General features: G+C 55.0%; 1 protein-coding gene and 1 long non-coding RNA gene across 2 annotated transcripts; one reads left to right on the forward strand and one right to left on the reverse strand.

Moving 5' to 3' along the window:
- Window positions 1-3,347: 3,347 nt before the first annotated feature.
- ADI1 (acireductone dioxygenase 1) lies at window positions 3,348-11,127 on the reverse strand. Its single transcript, XM_086699924.1, has 4 exons — window positions 10,910-11,127; window positions 6,531-6,650; window positions 5,280-5,459; window positions 3,348-4,048 (listed from the first exon to the last, which is right to left on the reverse strand). Exons 1-4 carry the CDS (start codon window positions 11,027-11,029, stop codon window positions 3,929-3,931), a joined length of 540 nt encoding a protein of 179 aa, XP_086556050.1. The 5' UTR covers window positions 11,030-11,127; the 3' UTR covers window positions 3,348-3,928.
- An 82-nt stretch (window positions 11,128-11,209) lies between these two features.
- LOC147582187 (uncharacterized) lies at window positions 11,210-12,856 on the forward strand. The gene is made up of 2 exons (XR_015248827.1): window positions 11,210-11,321; window positions 11,979-12,856. It is a non-coding gene; the product is annotated as an uncharacterized LOC147582187 (long non-coding RNA).
- The last annotated feature ends 5,739 nt before the right edge of the window (window positions 12,857-18,595 follow it).

Raw genomic sequence — 18,595 nt, forward strand, 5'->3', positions numbered from 1 at the left:
TTCAGTCAGCAGAGCTTTGGGCTCCCGATATCAGCTCGGGTCATGGTCCCAGGGTCATGGGATCGAGCCCCAAGTCAAGCTCCAAGCTGTGTGTGGAGCCTGCTTGGGATTCTCTCTCTCCCTCTCCCCTGCTCGCGTGTACGCTCTCTAAAATAAAAAACAAAAAATTTAAAAGAAAATGCGATCGAGCACGCATACCATCTGGCACACGCACTTACCCCCGACGTCTAACGCCGCGGACGATGAGGCCAAGCTGGCGGCTCTCAGTCCTCAGGAAGCAGGACAGGACGCGGATCCTGCCAGCCCCGCACCCAGGCAGCAGAAGGCGGGGGAGGGGAGTCGCGGGGCGGCTGACCGGCGGCTCGCAGAATCTGAGTGACATCGTGGCCGAGACACAGCGTCTGCTCCAACAGGCAGAGGGGCCACAGGTGTGACTCATCCCGCATCTGTTTTGGGTTTTGTTCCTCGTCACCTAAAATGAGCAGTTTCCCTACTGTCTCCACATCTGCATTCTGCAAAGCTCCAGCTCTGTTTTAGAAAATGTTCTCCCTTTCAGACCCAGAGCAGTAGCAGACCAAACACTTCATTTCCTGCCATTTTAACCTTGAAATGTTAAAATGGAGGCTTTCTTGCGTCCTTGACTTCTTACTGTGCAGTTCCTAAAATTGCCTGAGGTTTCTAAACACTTCTGCATGATAGTCCTTCCAAAAGAAAACACCTTCCACCAAAACGACCGTTCTCAGATCCCATCTGCTTTAGCTCTGCGAACCCTGAGGGACGGCAGCAGATCCGGGTCATGCCCGGACGCTCCGCCCACCCCACGTCGGCACCGGAAGTGCAAGGCCCGCGCTGGCAAGTTGCTCGGCGGCCCCCGGCCGAGCCCTCCCATCGGCCCGTCCACCACAGAAGTGCTTTGCTCTCCTCAACTTATCCTGACCCCGAGCCCCCCCCCCGCCCCCAGAGCCGCTCGCTGCGGACGCAGAGCCCGGGCAGGGGAACCGTGTGCGCTCAGCTGTCAGAGCACACTACGAAAATCACACATCTGCAGGGGTAAACGCCGCCGTCATCTGGAAGAACCCCATCGGCAGAACTCGCTGTGACCTCATGAGACGTGGCTGACCTGTTGATGGGATCGCGTCACCCGCCCCCCCCCCCCCCCTCGGTAGGCACAGTCAGCGATGGTCCGAGGAGCTCAGTGGCCCCCCACCCCAGGGTCCCCCTCAGCCACGGCAGGGCTCCGGAAACCGACCTGGCCGCGGCTGGTAAAAGCGCGTGTGCACGCGTGTGCACCGATTTGTAAGAGCACGGAAACTGAGCTGCACTGCGGGGTTTGACTCCCTGCAAACCAGCAAATCCGCAGGCACTTGGTGTGCTTTTCCATCACTGCGTGTTTGCATTTCTACTGGGAAATGTTTTACCTCCTTAAACACAGACTAAACCCGCACTCGTCTCAGGATAACCAGCTGTAGGAGGCTGGAAGCCGTCTGGGGCCCATCAACCCTTGATAAACCCTTGATAAAAGGTGTGTCCTCCCAGCTCCTAGCTGGCCACCCCAGCGTCTGCGACACACGCAGGTGTTCGTGTCCGGTTGCCTCGAGCTGTGTGAAGTGGACAGGAGGGTGGGGACGTCTGTGGGCAGGTTTAGGGGTGTAGGGGGAGTCAGGAGCCATGTCAAGGGTGAGAAGCAGCCCGTGTGAACCCCTCAGAAGAAACTGCTGAGCCCACACAGAAGCCACACAAGACCGAACATGAGATTGGGCACCTGGGTGGCTCAGCTGGTTAAGCGTCCGACTCTTGGTTTCAGCTCAGGTTCGAGGGTTCGAGCCCCGCATCAGGCTCACCGCTGACAGTGCAGGGCCTGCTCAGGGTCCTCTCTCTCCCCTCCCTGCCCTCCCCTCATCACTGTCTCCCTCAAAAATTAAAAAGAAATTTTTTTAATGTGGGCTTTGTAAGTAAAGCCATGACCCACTCAGGGGAGATCGGTATCAGACATTTCTATATTTTACAGCACGATTTTGACGTGAATTAAATCTAGCGTGTGGTCTCTCAAGCGAAGCGTAGCGCACACGGCCGTGCGTGGAGCCAGGCCGAGGCAGGAGACCCGTCAGGAGAACACTCGTCCAGAGGCCGCTGCCGGCTCTCCCGGGGGGTTACTCCAGCACCCCTCCGACGCGCCCACCATGCTGCCTTCACTTCTGTAAGGAGTCACGTAGGGTCTTCAAAGCGGGGAGTCGGGAATGCCAAGCTGACAGATGGGAGCTCACGTGAGGGGCAGAAATAACGAACAGGCGCAAAGCTCTGCCTGTGGTTGATCGGCAAGTCACTGAAACACCTGGCCACTCAGATGATCCAGCACGAGCCTCTTCGGACGGGACCGGGGCCCCTCCTCCCTCGCCAGCTCTTCCTTCTGCGTAAAGACAGGGACAGAGACGGGGGCCGGAAGAGAGTGGAAACCGGAGACAGGACCCGCTCACTCAGGAACCGTGGACAAAGGCAACCAGGGAAAGCCACAGGCATGTGAGACTCTTAGAGGCTAGATTCCAAATGGATAAAGTATCTGGGGCTCAGTGGTTAATCCAGATCCCAGTACAGGGTTGGGAAGTTCCTGGATTATCCATCTGCCTCTTAATAGGAGACACCGATGCAGGGCCTGAGACCCAGCTGGGGCCTTTCACAGTGTCATTTACCCTAAGTAAGAATAAAGTAAAAATGGGTATTTCTTTATCACACCAACGCGTAAACCAGTGGAAAGATACCCGCTTGTGTTCTGACTGATCAATATCCCAGCCACGGAACACCCACCACTATGTGCTCCATGGCTTTGAACAGAGGACACACTGCGGGGCACCTGGGGGGCTCAGTCGGCTGAGCGGTGGACTTTGGTTCAGGTCAGAATCTCATGGTTCATGGGTTCGAGCCCCGCGTCGGGCTCTGTGCTGACAGCTCAGAGCCTGGAGCCTGCTTCGGATCCTCCGTCCCCCTCTCTCTGCCCTTCCTCTGCTCATGCTCTCTCTCTCTCTCTCAAATAAAACATTAAAAAAAAAAAAAAAGATGAATTTTAACATGAAGATTTTTAATCCAGTTTAAAAAACACTTAAAACAATCTGCCCATCAAAACAAGAGGTTGATTTGGGGTCTATTATTGTAACAAATTAGGCAAAATCATATTTCAGAATCGTTGAGAAAAAAGATAATGTCCTAGTTTTCTTGTTAAAAAAAACAAACAAAAAACCTTGCTTGTAAGAGTTAACAGGAAAATCAACCTGGAAATCTCAGTGAACAAACACTAACACAGATGAAATATAAATTCCTTATATGCGTGTATGAATAACCACGATCACAGAAAGTATCTGAACGGTGATTTTAATGACCGGTATGTTCCCGAATAAGGACTCCAAGCCCAGAGCACAGAATTAAGGCAGCTACTTTGTTTCCAACAAGAAAGTGCACAAGGAACCCCGAGTGTCCCCCGACCGCAGTCTCCACCCAGTTCTGGGAGAAAAGTGTCCTCTAGCTGGCCAGTCTGTCATCCACCGTGACACCCGCTTATGAGGCAGACCTGGCATCGACCGACATGTGCTTACTGTGCGGGCGCCAGGTGTGGCGGGGCGGCTCAGTCCTCACATCTGGAAGGTGCTCTCGTTTGCGGTAAAATCGACCGTGCGCGCTGACGCATGGCTGCCGGCCGCCAATCTCGAATTACGTAAAATGTGATTTGTCCACATTCCCAGAGCTGCTAACATGTAAAAATCACTCGTATAAAAAGCTCCTCTCATTAAACGCCCTCGAATCAAATAACCTCGCGGAGGAAGGCTCTCGTGGCCCCCGCTCTACAGCAGAAAAGCAAGGAGGAAGGACAGGTCCTCCGCTGGGATCGCGTTCAGGACATTCCCAAGGGCGAAGGGTGAGCGAGGCCCCCAGGGCGCCGCTACTCCGTCTGCGCCAAGAATTCCACGTACTGCCCCCGAACCTCGAAATGGTCGGCCGGCCGGTTGTACGCCGTCCACACCGGTTCTCCCACAAACAGCCGCATGGCTTTCACGTAGTTCTAGAAAACACACAAACACACCCAGCTGTCAAACCGGCCCTCAGGGTGACCTCCCTGGCTGCGTCTGCTCCTGCGTCTTAACCACGCGGCCACGTTTCTTCTCCGAAAGGAGGTATGGGCCGCCGGGGCCCCAAGTTCGCGTGCCCAGGAAAGCACGGGGCGCGGAGGTCCAGCACTGAGCCCACTCCTGCGACCCGCGCTGACCGCCTCCCTGCGCGCTCCCCTCGGCACCGCTCTCCTAACGTCAGGGCCCCGCGCCGCTCAACACCGGTGAGGACGGCGCGGCGCCCTCCCTCAAATTACCAATGTACGTGCCGTTCAAGTCCGTTCTCGCTTCTAGGAATTTACCCTGGTGACAAAGTCACACCTGTGCAAGTGACAAGCGCGTAAGGTTATTAGTCCCAGCACGGTTCACCGGTTCACCGTAGCAAACAGGGAGCGGTCTGCATGCCCAGCGGGAGGGATCGTCCTGACCGTGGAATAAGCCAGCGGGCGGGGGTCTGGAGACGGAGCCGGGCGGCTGCACGGAAGGACCCGCCCCCCACCCACGGCCAGGAAATGATCCGAGAGCGGACCCGGGGAAGGGAAACGTGGAACCTCGTGTAGAGGCCGCCGCGTCCTGTGCCGGGAGGACACAACACTCACACTCGCCGGAGCGCACAGGGCTGGGCAGCGGGGGAGAAAGGAAGCCGTCCGCTTGACGCCCTTCCAGAATTCTGGGTTTACACCACATGCCTTTAGTTTCCGTTCGGAAACCGTACTTACCTCTCGGGTTTGGCCCAAACCCCAACCAGAGAGCGACCTCGCTTCCGTGCTGACGGCCGATCCTCACGCCGGGACTGGTATCGCACTACAGTTTCGCTCCGAACGGAAACGCTCGGGAAAGCGACAGAGCAGCAGGGACCTAGAGATGCCCACCGAGCTGCACCCCTACACTCAACCACGTGCTCTCTCCTTAAAGGAGCGGGATCCCTTCCTGCTGACCTGCCTGGCCTCCCGGGGACCGCGGGTCGTGTGTGCACATGTGCCGCCACCGACCAAAGACAAAGCCGGAGCTTCCTGACGGCCCGCAGATGGCGTGTGGCCCCCAGGCTCCCGCCGGCCTCTCCCGGGGGAGCCTGGGGCCCCGGCTCACGAGCTCCGGAGCGGCGGGGGCGCCACTGAGAGGGCAGTGCCGCGAGCTCCCGACATCCGTGCACGGGCACCTGCGAATCCAATACAGCGATCCTACCTTTTCATCCAGCGTGAAGCGGTGATAGATCCCAGCGGGAAGGGTGATCATGTCTCCTTTCTCCATGAAGATGCGGATCCACTTGTCTTCCTTGTCCCTCACATCAAAGTAGCCGCTGCCGTCCAAGATGTAGCGGATCTCGTCGTCCAGGTGCAGGTGCTCCTTGTAGAACATCTTGATCTAGACAGGAAGGACACCGCCACGTCTCTCGGGGCCCGTCCCCAAGTCAGCACAGGTCCAGCCACCGACCCCGCCCTCAAAGACCCTCAAAGCCTCAAAGGACTGGGGTGGACAGGGTCCCTTCATAAAAATAGAAATATTCTGGGGGCGCCTGGGGGGCTCAGTCGGTTGAGCATCTGACTTCAGCTCAGGTCATGACCCTCAGGTCAGGGTTCGTGGGTTTGAGCCCCACGTCGGGCTCTGTGCTGACAGCATGGAGCCTGCTTGGGATTCTCTATCTCCATCTGTCTGCCCCTCCCCCACTCACATTCTTTCTCTCTCTCTCTCAAAATAAATAAATAAACTTAAAAAAAAAAGGGGGGGAGGCGCCTGGGTGGCTCAGTCGGTTATGCAGCCGACTTCGGCTCAGGTAATGATCTCACAGTCCGTGAGTTCGAGCCCCACGTCGGGCTCTGTGCTGACAGCTCAGAGCCTGGAGCCTGTTTCGGATTCTGTGTCTCCCTTTCTCTGACCCTCCCCCATTCATGCCCTGTCTCTCTCTGTCTCAAAAATAAATAAACGTTAAAAACAAAAAAAAAATTTTTTTTTCATTAAAAAAAAAAAAAAATTTAAAAAAGAAAGTTCCAGGCCCAGAGGGCTTCATTGGTTAATCTGTCAAACATTTCAGGAAAAAATAAAACTGCTGTACACATACTGTTCCAAAAAACAGAAACGGAGGTAACACTTCTCAGTTTACTCTATGGGCTGGCATTACTCTGATACAAAACTCAAATGAAGATGTTAAAAGGAAAAAAAGGGATGCCTGGGTGGGTCAATAAGTTAAGACTCTAACTCTTGGTTTCGGCTCAGGTCGTGATCTCACGGTTTGTGAGTTCAAGCTCCACGTCGGGCTCTGTGCTGACAGCGCAGAGCCTGCTTGGGATCCTCTCTCCCCCTCTCTCTGCCCCTCCCCTGCTTTCTCTTTCTCAAAATAACTAAATAAACATTAAAAAAAAAGCAAAAAAAAAAGAGCTTGTGTTTACTAGTAGTAAATAGAATGATTCCTCCTCACGCAGTGTAGAACTCCATTACCTTTTCTTCATAATCTGGTAGTTTATCCTTGCATATGGTTATTATGTCCATCCAGGAATAGTTTCTCTCTTTTCGGATCTTTTCTAACTCTGGATCATTCTCGTATTTGTCAGCATCAAGCTATAAGAGTTTCAATGGCAACAAAAAAGAGGTCACATTAATGAAAGGAAACATGGATCTCTTTCTGGATCTCCAAAATGATCACATTCCAAATGTATCAGCGAGTCCTTTGTGAATCACAACCTAACCTTCCTTCCCCGCCCTCCCTGTTTCTCTTAAGGGCTTCCCCATCTTCTCTGTACCAGCCGAAGAGGCCGCAGTTGTGTTAAACTCCTGCTCCCTTCCCCCCAGCAGTCCTTCCTGTGGGTTCTACGTCACTGTTCCAGTCCCACTGCCAGGAGCCCAGGTAAAGTGGCCAAGCCTGTCCAAGGGCACCAACCATCCCCCCACCCCCCATCCTACTCCTCCAGCGCCAGCCCTCTGCAGGTCTGGCTGATCTCTCTACGGCACATCTCTGGTCCGTCGTGTCCCTGGGCAGAAATGACTCCTGTTCTGAAGGGCTGCAAATATAACCCGGGTTCACCGCCCTGGGATGTGAGGCCTTCCATCATGAGGCCCTGGGTGTCTCTTCTTCTCTGTCCCTATTCCCTGTTTATTTTTAAAGTTTATTGAGAGAGAAAGAGAGAGAGAGAGAAGGCATGATATGGGGAGGGGCAAAGAGAGAGGAGAGTGAGAATCCCAAGCAGGATCTGCACTGTCAGCATGGAGCCGGGTGCGGGGCTCAAACTCACAAACTGCAAGATCACGACCTGAGCAGAAGTCGGTGCTTAACCAACTGAGCAACCCAGGCGCCCCTCATTCCCTGTTGTTGTTTAATCTACATCCCAAACCAACGAATAAGAGTATCTGCTTCTCCAAAAGACACCTGATGGTTCACATCCCTGCATCCTTGCTCCTGATGGCTTCCTCCACCTAGAAAGTTCCTTCACCATTTTATCACAATCCTATTTATTCTTCAAGGCCCAATTCTAACAACACGTTGGTCATGAAGCCCTCCCCTAGGACTCTAGGCAGAATTAGTCTGCACTCCTACTTCAAACTATCGGAAACGAATTTAGTATCCTTGGCCCTATACTGCGATAGAATGCACATTTCATCACAACTACTAAACAACAAACTCCAGAATACCTTTTTTTGAGAGAGAGAGAGAGAGACAGAGAGAGAGGAAGAAAGGGCACAAGTGAGTGAAGGGCAGAGAGAGAGAATCCCAGGAGGGGGAGAAAGAGAAAGAAGTGGGGCTCACCCAAAGCGGGGCCCGAGCTCACCAGATGCAGAACTCCCAACTCATGAACCGTGAGATCATGACCTGAGCCGAAGTCAGATGCGTAACGGCTGAGCCGTCCAGGCGCCCCCAACTCCAGAATATCTTCAAGTACTAGTCATCGATACATTAATTTCTGCACAGCTGACTCCCCAAGTTATCCAGTCCACCCCTGGACGTGCACAGCACCGATCTACTTCAAATGGTGTGTGTCAGAGCTTTGTATCACTCTGCTGTGTCGCTGACAGCAGACAAGAAAAATGGTCCGTCGGTTCCCGATGATCAAGAATGGTTACTACGAAGACAGTACGTAAGAATACGCAGGACACGGGCACTGGGGGGCTCAGTCGGTTAGGCTCCAGCTCCTGATTTCGGCTCAGGTCATGATCTCACGGTTTGCGGGTTCGGGCCCCACATCGGGCTCTGTGCTGATGGGCGTGTGGAGCCTGCTTGGGATTCTCTCTCTCCCTCTCTCTCAAAATAAATAAAATGAACTGTAAAAAAAAAAAAGAATACACAGGACACAAAAACCACAGAATAAACATAATTTAATTTTTACAGCCCTTTGACTTATCCACAGCAGAAGCAGAAGGCAGGAGGAACTGGGTTTGACCCATGGAATTACTAAAAGATGCCTTTTATTTATTTATTTTTTTTATTTTTTTTTTAAATTTTTTTAACATTTATTTATTTTTGAGACAGAGACAGAGCATGAACGGGGGAGAGTCAGAGAGAGAGGGAGACACAGAATCGGAAGCAGGCTCCAGGCTCTGAGCCATCAGCCCAGAGCCCGACGCGGGGCTCGAACTCATGGACCGTGAGATCGTGACCTGAGCCGAAGTCGGACGCTCAACCGACTGAGCCACCCAGGCGCCCCAAAAGATGCCTTTTAAAATGTAGTATTTTAGGGGCGCCTGGGCAGCTCAGTCGGTTGAGCATCCAACTTCGGCTCAGGTCATGATCTCGTGGTTTGTGAGTTCAAGCCCCGGGTCGGGCTCTGCACTGACAGCTCGGAGCCTGGAGCCTGCTTTGGATTCTGTGTCTCCCTCTCTCTCTACCCCTCCCCGCTCATGCTCTGTCTCTCTCTCTCTGTCAAAAATTAGTAAATATTAAAAAAAAATGTTTTTAATAAAATGTCATATTTTATTACTTGGATACTTTCACAAGTTGACCAATATCTCATTCTTGTTCTAAGCTGTAAAAAGCAGAATGAAACCCCCAAAGCACAGTAACTTGACCTTTCTGATTGTTTACATTGCAGATAATCAATTTTACGATAAAACAAAATTTCCCTCTGTAACAGACACTGTATACCATTTGTTTCAAAAATGGTACCTTCCAGTAGGTTAAGTGTTTTAACTTTAGCCTGGGAAAAGACAAATACTCCGTAAACATTAACACAGGCACAAAAGCAACCCGTTTAGTAGAGAGGAAGCCCTTTTAATGGCGAGAAGGCCAGCCGTGCTTCTACACTGGCTCATGTGAAAATGAATCGAAGGAGCCTTGTTTACCAGGGAGGGGGAGGCCGGCAGGGGGCGCTCCGACGCCCCGCGCTCCCCGTCAACGGCCGACCCACCAGGAGAAGCCTCGCCTGGCAGGTGGCTGCTACTTCACTACACCTGCAGGTTTCCTCCCACCCCAGCAACGGCCCCGCGAAGCCACCGCTCCAGCTCCCAGTTTACTCCAGAGTGGTTTTTGTTTACAACAGCATTCCCAACTCCTCCTCCACCTTTTTAGTAAAAGACTGTTCCTCTCATTTATTAGGGGACTTGACCACGGTTTTGCTGTGGTTTGCTTAGGTTGGACTGCAATCCTCTATTCCTAAATAAACCCATTTTCACTGATAAAATAACGGGGCAGTTCTGTTTTGAAAGTCAACACTACTAGGGGCGCCTGGCTGGCTCAGTCCCTAGAACATGCGACTCCTGATCTCCGGGTTGTGAGTCCGAGCCCCCATGTCTGGTGTAGACATTACTTAAACAGTTAAAGAAAATAAGAAAAGAAAAAAGAAAAGAAAAGAAAAGAAAAGAAAAGAAAAGAAAAGAAAAGAAAAGAAAAGAAAAGAAGGAAGGAAGGAAGGAAGGAAGGAAGGAAGGAAGGAAGGAAAAGAAAGAAAGAAAAAAAGGAAAGAAAGAAAGAAAGAAAGAAAGAAAGAAAGAAAGAAAGAAAGAAGAAAAAGAAAGAAAAGAGATAAAGAACGAACAAACGAACGTTAACACTGGCTCAACCAGAGGTTGAGCAGAAGACCTGCTTCTCCTTTATCTAAGAGAGACCAGATGAGGTCTAAAGTGCTGTTAGGCTGGAACATTCTACGAGCCTGTCCACCGGGGGTAAAGCGTCGCTACAAAACAAATCAGACTTTATTCCATTCTGGTCCCAGATGGAGCACGCGCGCGGGAGCGGACGTCACAGCAGACTCCGACAGCCGGGCCCCTGCAGCCCGCGGTGGGGGAGGAGGGGAGAGCGGTCCTGCCGAGACACGGCCCCCCCCCCCCCCAGACCCCGCACCCCTGCGTGCACCTCGCCAGGAGGGCACACCTGCCGCCGGCGCACCGCACAGGGACCCTGGGTGGCCCAAGGTCTCCTTCCCCGCTCTCGCCCGCTGCAGTCCGCGAACCCACCCGCCGCGTCAGACCACAGACCCCACACCCCCGCCCCGACACCTCGCGGGGAACCCGACTCCCCCGACAACCCCTCTGCAAGCATGCGCAGCGCGCCCAGGCCGCCCACCACCCAGCGGAGACGCCGAGCATGCGCAGGACGCCCTAGCCCCCTAGAGGCGCGCAAGCGCTGAGCGCCCCGCACGCCGCCGCTCGGCCGGATCGTGAGCATGCGCACCGCTCCCGGGGCGCCTAGACTCCAGCCCCGCTACCCAGCGCGCGTTGCGTGCCCCGGGCGCCGCCGACCGCCCGACCCCTGACCCCCTGTAAGAGCATGCGCAGCTCTTCCCCCGGCCCTGTCCTGGCCGCGGTCCCCACTCGCCGAAGCTTCGGGTGTACGGGGAGGGCGGGGGGGGGGGGGGGGAAACACCGCCCCCGCCCGCCCCCGCGCCGCGTACCTTCCAGTAAAGAACCCCGAGCCGGCGCAGCTGCTCCAGGCCGACCGGGCTGCAGGGGTCGCCGCGGTGGGGCAGCCTCGGGTCGTCGGCCGACTCGTCCATGTACCAGGCCTGCACCATGGTCGGGCCGGGGACGCGGTGGAGGAAGAACGGGCGCGCCGCGCGGGGAAGGCCCTTGCCCCGGGGCGGCCGGGCGGGGCGGGGCCGGCGCGCCCGTCGGAGGGGGAGGAGCGTGGGGGAGAGAAGGGGGACTGCGGGGAGCGGGGCGGGCGGGAAGGGGTGCAACGGGGGGGCGGGGCTGGTGACCAGGAGGAAGAGCCTGCCCCAGGGCCAAGGGTCAACTTGCTGCCGCTCAGCGGGGACCGCGTGGGTGAGACAGACGGAATTCGCACCGAGTCTGGCCTCGTTCTAGGTAAACGGGGCGTCCTGAGTCTTTCCAACTGCCCTGCTCTCGGGGTGCACGGGGCGCAGGTAAAATTCAGCGTCCTCCAGCCCTCTGCAAGTGGCGCCGGGTGCTACGATCTCTGGACAGCCAGAAGAATCTTGTGAAACAAACAGTATTTTACAGGAAGGAAACTAAATGCCATCCAAAAAAAGTGGTTTTATTACAACCCACGCAGCTGATGTGGGACCTAGCGCGGCTCGAGGTCAGGTCAAGTCACCACCACGCAGGACAGGTGTCACTCAGGAGACTGTGCCTTCTCCAACCCCTCCCCCCTTCTTTGTAACAGCAGCAGGTCTACAGTACGACCCTGTATTTTTAAACCGCCCATCCCCCTTCCCGGGGTTAGGACTTAACGTCCTAGGAGAAATAAACAAGCTTCCCTTTCCCAGTCTTTGAATTGATAATCCGTTTAGCAGATTAGAAAAGAAAAGAAAGGTTCATTTCTTTCAAAGCAATGAACCAGAAAAGATGGGATTATCTCAGCCATTCACCACGGTCTCTAGCAGGGAATCAAGTAACTGGGAAAGGTATGGGATTTAAACCAGACCGCTCTAGTCCACTCTAGAACTTCCCCAAGTTGTACACAAGGCACACATTTACTTCGTGTCCGTTCTGCTGCTGCAGCGACTGCACAGTGGAGAGCCCGCCTCTCCAGCTCGACCAGCGACAGCTCGTCCTCCAGGATTCCACCTTCGACATCACTGCCGGTTTTGTTCAGCGCTTCGTGACAAAGCTGCGGAACGTGGTGGTTGATGGTGGTCTCACCCCACGCCCTCACCTTAGCCCACCCTGCAGAGCCGCAGAGCTCGCCAGTCCCTGCCGGCCGCTCCCACAAGGCAGCCCCGACGCCCCCCTCCACCAGCCCCACTGTTGCCAGGTCCAGTCCTTGCTTCTGTTCTCAGTCAGTTCGTCACAGTCGCCTACTCCCTTCCCGAGACATTTCTTGTCATTTCCCTTCCACTCCCTCCTGGTTCTCGGTGGTGTGGCCACAATGTGCTGGGGTGCCCAGGGCTCTCCGTGTGCCGTCCTCTATCCGCACAGGCTGTAGGTGTGCTCGTGTGGTGCAGTACACATCGATGACTGACCCCCACCATCTGTCTCCAGCCAGGACCTCTTCTGAGACCAGGCTCCATGTCTAACTTGGCATCACCACACGCATGGTCGGTGTCTAGACCTAACTCAGCCGAAACGGAGTCGAGCGCCTGCACACCCAGCCGTGTCTCCCCAGCCTTTCCTGACCTAGCGAACAGCAGCGCCAAACGTCTAAAGATTTTGTGTTTCCTCTCCCCTCCCCTCAGCATCCAGCCAAGTCTAGCAGCAAATCCTGTCGCTTTGACCTCCAAAGCACACCACACATCCACTCACTTACCCCCATCCCGGGTCTTTCTGCCCTCTTTTCTTGCCTGATGAAATGGACTTACTGAAATTGACCCCCTGCTTCCGTTTCTGCGGCTCCACACTTCCGTGCAGAGCGTGTATTAAAAAACACAAACGGGATTGTGTCACCTGTCTGCTTGGCCCTCCTTTCCCAACCGCCCGGCTGCCGACCACCTCTCCAGCCTCTGCCTCCCGCCTGTTCTCTGCCCTCCACACACGCGGGTCTCTCAGCGTCTGGGTCTGCCGTCCTCCCTACCTCGGGGCCTTTGCCAGTGCGTTTTCCCTCCCTCCATCCTGCAGACACTGTTCTCCCCTGCGCGCTTCCCTTCTCCGCTTAGGACCCCTCCCTAGAGAGGCCTTCTGACCGCACCCCACACGGCTGGGAGGTCTCCCTGTTTCACAGGCTCCTGGTGCTTGTCTGTAATGATGGATTTGGCTAATGTCAGCCTCCACCTTAGGACTGCCGGCCCCATGTTTTTGGTACTTGCTGAATGAATACATGTGTGTTGCCAGTGACGACTTGTGTCTTGGGGTCAGGGTGTGTCTTCCAGGGACCAGTGCCTGGTATGTGACAGGCGACAAAAGGAAGTCTGCTGAATGAAAACGGAAAGGCTATGAGAAGCACTCCAGAGTTTCCACAACATCACTACAACTGCCCTCCTAACTCAAATCAAATCTCCTTCCCTAGAAAATAATGCTGTGCGCTGGGTAATCTTCTGTGGGCTTCCCACAGGTGGTCTCACCTGCCCTCACGTTTCTTTAAGGTCTATTTATTTTTGAAAGAGGGTGTCAGCAGGGGAGGGGCAGAGAGAGGTAGAGACAGAGGATCCAAAGCAGGCTCTGCGCTGTCAGCACAGAGCCCAATGTAGGGCTCGAACCCATGAACTGTGAGATCGCTACTTGAGCGGAAGTCCGACGCTTAGCCGACTGAGCCACCCAGGCCCCCTTACTACCCACGCTTTAACGGCAACTGAGGCAAGCAGGGCTCATAACTGGCTCGAGGTCGCACGGCCAGGAAGGAGCAAGGCTGGGATTTGAGCTCCCCGCAAAGCGTGCGGCGGTTGGGGGGAATGACCGCTTCCCGGAACTAAGCACCTGCAGGGTCGCCCCCACCCCACCCCACCCCCTGCCCCCGCCCCCGCCACCATAGGGCAGCACAGCACAGTCGTGTGTCACCGTTCGTTGGCCTCCACGTTAAGCAGGAGCCTCGTTTATTTATTTTTCGCTGTTGGGGAGGAGAGAGAGAGCTGTTTTATGTACAAACAACCATACTGTGGAAAAGCAGGCCAAGCGGCCGCGGAACCCGGCACTGGCTGGCAGAGCGGGTCCGAGCGGGCAGACGCAGACACGAACAGCACGCATCGCATCGCTTTCCTGTGACCGGTGCTGCCCTCCGGGAACCCTCCTTAGAAGGGAAGAAGTCTCTTGAAATCGAACTGCTTCTTCCAGCAGAATAGCCAGCAGCAGCCAAAAAATACATCATGCAACCGGAGTTTATCTCCCCGAAGTGGGCGGCTCGGGAAGGATCTGTAGATGCTTTGAAGGACAGATGGTCGCCCTCCCTGCGGCCCTGCCCGCACGCCCGCCACCCATCCACGGGTGTGCGCCCGTGCCAGCGACGTGCTTCCTCTGCGAGGGCTTCCTCTTTCGGGCTTCGTGGGCCAAGAGGCAGAATCAAGCAGAGGAGATGGGTCCTTCAGTAGCAACCGTTTTGAAATGCGAAAAACAGGCGCCTGGGTGGCTCAGCTGGTTAAGCGTCCGACTTTTGATTTCAGCTCAGGCCGCAATCTCACGGTTTGTGGGTTCGCGCCCTGCGTCGGGCTCCGTGCTGACAGCGGGGAGCCTGCTTGGGATTCTCTGTCTCCCCCGCTCTGTACCCCTCCCCCCGTTCTCTCTCTCAAAATAAACTTTAAAAAAAATGTAAAAGCCATTCTTAGATCACAGAACATACAAAAACAGGCATCAGGCTGGAATCTGCTGACCCCACCGTATCCCAATAATAATATTAAAATTGTATTTCCCTGGCCTGTGGGGAGCACTTTGTCAGAGTCTCAGATTTCACGCTACTAACAAGCCAAGGAGGGAGCTTGCCATAAGCTTGTGCATGCGGGCGGAAGACCCGAGTCTCCTGGGTCAGAGGCAAGGCCCAGCGCCCGACTCAACGGCAGTGGCTAGTGTCAGTGTCTCTGCACCGGCTGCTCCCAGGGGACGCGAAGAGACCAGAAGACACCCGTGCACCCGTGTGCTCAGCAGGTTGCACTGAGCTTAGGAACCTAGATCTCCATTATACCGGGCAGGAAGCACGCCTGCCCCTGCTCCAGGGACACACCAACCACATCGGTCTTCCAAGGCCATTGGGCTAAACAAAGATCCCTGCAACAGTAGTTAGGATCCCACTGGTGTGTGTGCAGAAATGTCAGAGGCCCGTGGAGAACTGGGACCCGCTCTATGTGCATTTATCGGACAGAGTCTTGGAAATATGACAGAGTGCTCACGGTCCTGAAGGTGAGAAGTGTGGGCGCGGCGAGGGTCACCCTCTGCTCAGCGTCACAAGCTGCAGTCAAGGTCGCTGCGGCTGCCTCCTTGCTGGAGCGTGCTTGTTGGCAGAACTCACTCAGTAAACCCGAGACCCCTCTTTTCTTACTGGCTGGTGACCAGGAGCTGCACTCTATGCCCAGAAGATGCCCTCAGTCCTTTGCCCATAACATAGACGCCTACTTCTCTAAGCCAACAGGAAAGGCTTTATCCCTTTGAATCTCTCCTTCCAAGAAGATCTCGCCCGATTAGTTCAGGCTCACCAAAGATAACCTCCATTTTGATGAACTCCGAGTCCAGTGGTTTGGGGCTTTAGTTACTCCTGCAGCAAGGCTCAGTAATTTCACCAGCAGCCAGACTCACAGCTCCACCCACGCTCAAGGGTCTGATACAGGGCTTGTCCACCAGGGGGGGGAATCTCAAAATGCTGCTTACCACATCCATAAGTCTCTGTATTGTCCCTACTCACTGTCAGTGACTGAGCAGAGACTGAAAATGGTTAAGAACGGTGGCACCAGGGGTGCTTGGGTGGCCCAGTTGGTTGAGCGTCTGACTCCGGCTCAGGTCATGATCTCAGGGTTTGTGAGTTCGAGCCCCACGTTGAGCTCGCTGCTGTCAGCCTGTCAACACGGAGCCCGCTACACTACGGACCCTCTGCCCCCTCTCTCTGCCCCTCCCCAGCTTGCGCTCTCCCCCAAAATAGGTCAATATTAAAAAAAAAAAAAAAAGTGGCCCCTGCTCACTTTTACTTATTTACCAGCTGTCCATGTTTTAGGTAAAAGCACAGTTATCAATGTCACGGTTTCATTGGATTTAGGATTCTTAAATTGATGGTAACTAGAAAACTTTTTAAGATACAGTAAAAAAAAAACAAAAAACAAACCTCTACAGAGGCCAGGAGAATAACCTTGACTCAAGCATGACACTTCCTCAAGTTGCTAGGCTTGGGGAATAATTTTAGGAATTCCCTGAGCCTGCACGGATGGGTTAACAAGGCCTAAAGAAATAGCCACAGGATGAACACACCCAAGTTTGGGTAAAAAAGTTCAGGTAAATGGGGCAAAGGCCCCCAGAATAGGACAAAAGTATAGGAATAGGAAATCGCAGGATGAAGGCATCCAAAAATAGTACACGAGATTAGGTGTTCAGGGGGGAAATGCCCCCCAACTTAGTACAACAGCAGAAAGCTGCTTTCACAGGAAGGAAGGACCAAATTAGGTGAACGGGTAAACAGCGCTATAGACGTCGGTGGGGCGTGGTTGCCCAGAGAGGAGCTAATTAGCAAAAGAAAGGTGCCTTGTTGACCCTGACGTAGCTTGCTCGGTCTTTCTCATCCCCTAGGCCAGTTTAGGTAAACAGAGGAGGGGCCTCCCGTCTGCTGTAAACAACCTTCCACCCAGTGTCAGGAGTCTGTGTCTAACAGCGCATGCCTTCAACACCCCCTTTCCCTCCTGCCCGTGAGTTAATGTTCACGGTTTCATTGTCTCTTGGTACACGCCCATCACGCTTGTAAGCCTTCTGACCCCAATAAAAACGGAGCAAGGACCCTTACTTGGGGCTCCTGTCTCCTCCCGGACATTAGCCTCTCGTATTTTAATCCCGCGTCTGCCCTGTTGCTGGACAACAGGGAACTCCACATCCAGAGTATATGACAGCTGGGTAAGCCTTAGGAGACGATCACAATTTTTTTTTCTGGCAGGGAGGGTTCTGGACGGTACAGCCATCGTAAATGCGGCCTCAGTAAGGGCCGCGTGTTTACTGTTCCCCTCTCGGTTCCAGCAGCGCCCCGCCCCCGGCGACCACCGCGCGCTGAGTCAAGTCAGACTGCGAAGGCAGGCTCGCTCGGCTCAATTTTGAGACAGCGTCTGCCGGGCGCCCCGGCTGGAACAGCGATGGTGATCTGGGGGCGAGTTCGGCCTGCAGGCCAATCCTAGGGGCCTCTCTCCTGGCAACGGTCACACTTGGGTTGATAGCAGAGATGCTTTCTGTGCGCTTCCCTTGCGTCACAGACAACATTAACGCGTCGACGCAGACGTCGACATTTCCTAATTGTTTACGGCTTCCTCATCTTTCTTCATCTCTCGAGAGATGCGGGGCTTCACGTCTGGCCGGCTTTCCTGCACGTGTGTCCGAGCAGCCACGGCGGCTGGTGGCACAGGAGTGTCACACGAGCGCCAGCATCTGCCCCGGCGCGGCCTTTGCCCCCTCACCGCGCTGCTCGGCACAGGGAGGGCTCTCCGCGTCTTGGCTCCCGGGGATGTGTTTCCACGCCGCAGCCCCTCGTGCTTTAGGAACCACGGCCCAGCTTCGTGGCTCCGGGGACAGGAGCGCAACATGCAAAGCGAACGAAACAGAACAAAGATAGGTTGGCTCTGCCGCGGGCTGGGGGGCCTCGCCTCAAGCAAGACTGCGCTGGGGCTCAGAGGGTGCTAAGGGTTCCCTCCTTCCCGGCCTCGGCCTCGGCCTGCCTCGGCTCTCCTCCCCGAGAGCTGGCTCAATTCTCACCTCCCGTAACGAGCTTCCTGTCGGTACAGGAAACCCAGCCCCCAGTAGCTCCGCAGCCATGCTTGTAATTCATGAGAAAGGAGCTCTTTTAGGTGGTGTCTGGAGAGCCAGTCTCATGGAAGGTTCCAGATGGCCCAGGCAGAACCACGCATCCACCCCCCCTTGGATCTCTGCCGAAGCCCGAGGTCGGCCATCCGGCGAGGCCGGGCCTGGCAGCCCCTTGGGACAAAGCCGGGACCCCTGAGGACCCGGAGGAGGAGGGCCGAGCAGACAACCGGGCAGACGCTCTGGAACACTGGGCTGCCAAGGCCCTCCTACTCGGTGGGTGTCTCTCTGAGGAGAGCAGAGGGCCTGGCAACTGCTGTCAAGTCGGCGCCACCCATCCCTGTCCCTGTCCTCGGGCCCTGTGCCCTGCGGCCCCTCACTGTTGACGCCCACGTGGGAGGGAGACCAGCCCAGCCCCACGGAGCAGCCTGTGTCTGGGCCACTTTCCCGTCACGGCCAGAGCTCAGCCCATGTCTTCTACACGGAAAGCCTGAGGGCTTTCTGGAAAAGAGAGGAAGTGTGAAGGGAGTGCAGGCGTCATAAATAACAGCAGAGGTGCCAATGGTTGGAAGCAACTGGTGCACCGGGATGAAAATTATCGTTGAAAAGAAAGGGCCGAAAATAAAGGTTGGCTGTGAAACACAAGGGCTCGTCTAGAAATGGAACGTAGGGCTGACACAGGACTTGCGGGACGAAAAGCCGCGGGCCGTCCCCTATCCTACAACCTGGCCAGTTCGCTGAAAGAGACTTTCATACAATGAAACTGGGCGACAGGGATG

The sequence above is a fragment of the Puma concolor genome, chromosome A3 (assembly GCF_028749965.1).
Source record: "Puma concolor isolate L17-30 chromosome A3, mPumCon1.1.hap2, whole genome shotgun sequence".
NCBI classification, from domain to species: Eukaryota; Metazoa; Chordata; class Mammalia; order Carnivora; family Felidae; genus Puma; species Puma concolor.

What these genes read in the sequence shown, in the direction of transcription:
- ADI1 (XM_086699924.1), bottom strand. Translation starts at nt 11,029, where the DNA reads ATGGTGCAGGCCTGGTACATGGACGAGTCGGCCGACGACCCGAGGCTG. An exon ending in TCGGGGTTCTTTACTGGAAG is followed by an intron (nt 6,651 to 10,909) that starts GTACGCGGCGCG and finishes AAACTCTTATAG; the next exon opens with CTTGATGCTGACAAATACGA. An exon ending in GCTTCACGCTGGATGAAAAG is followed by an intron (nt 4,049 to 5,279) that starts GTAGGATCGCTG and finishes TGTGTTTTCTAG; the next exon opens with AACTACGTGAAAGCCATGCG.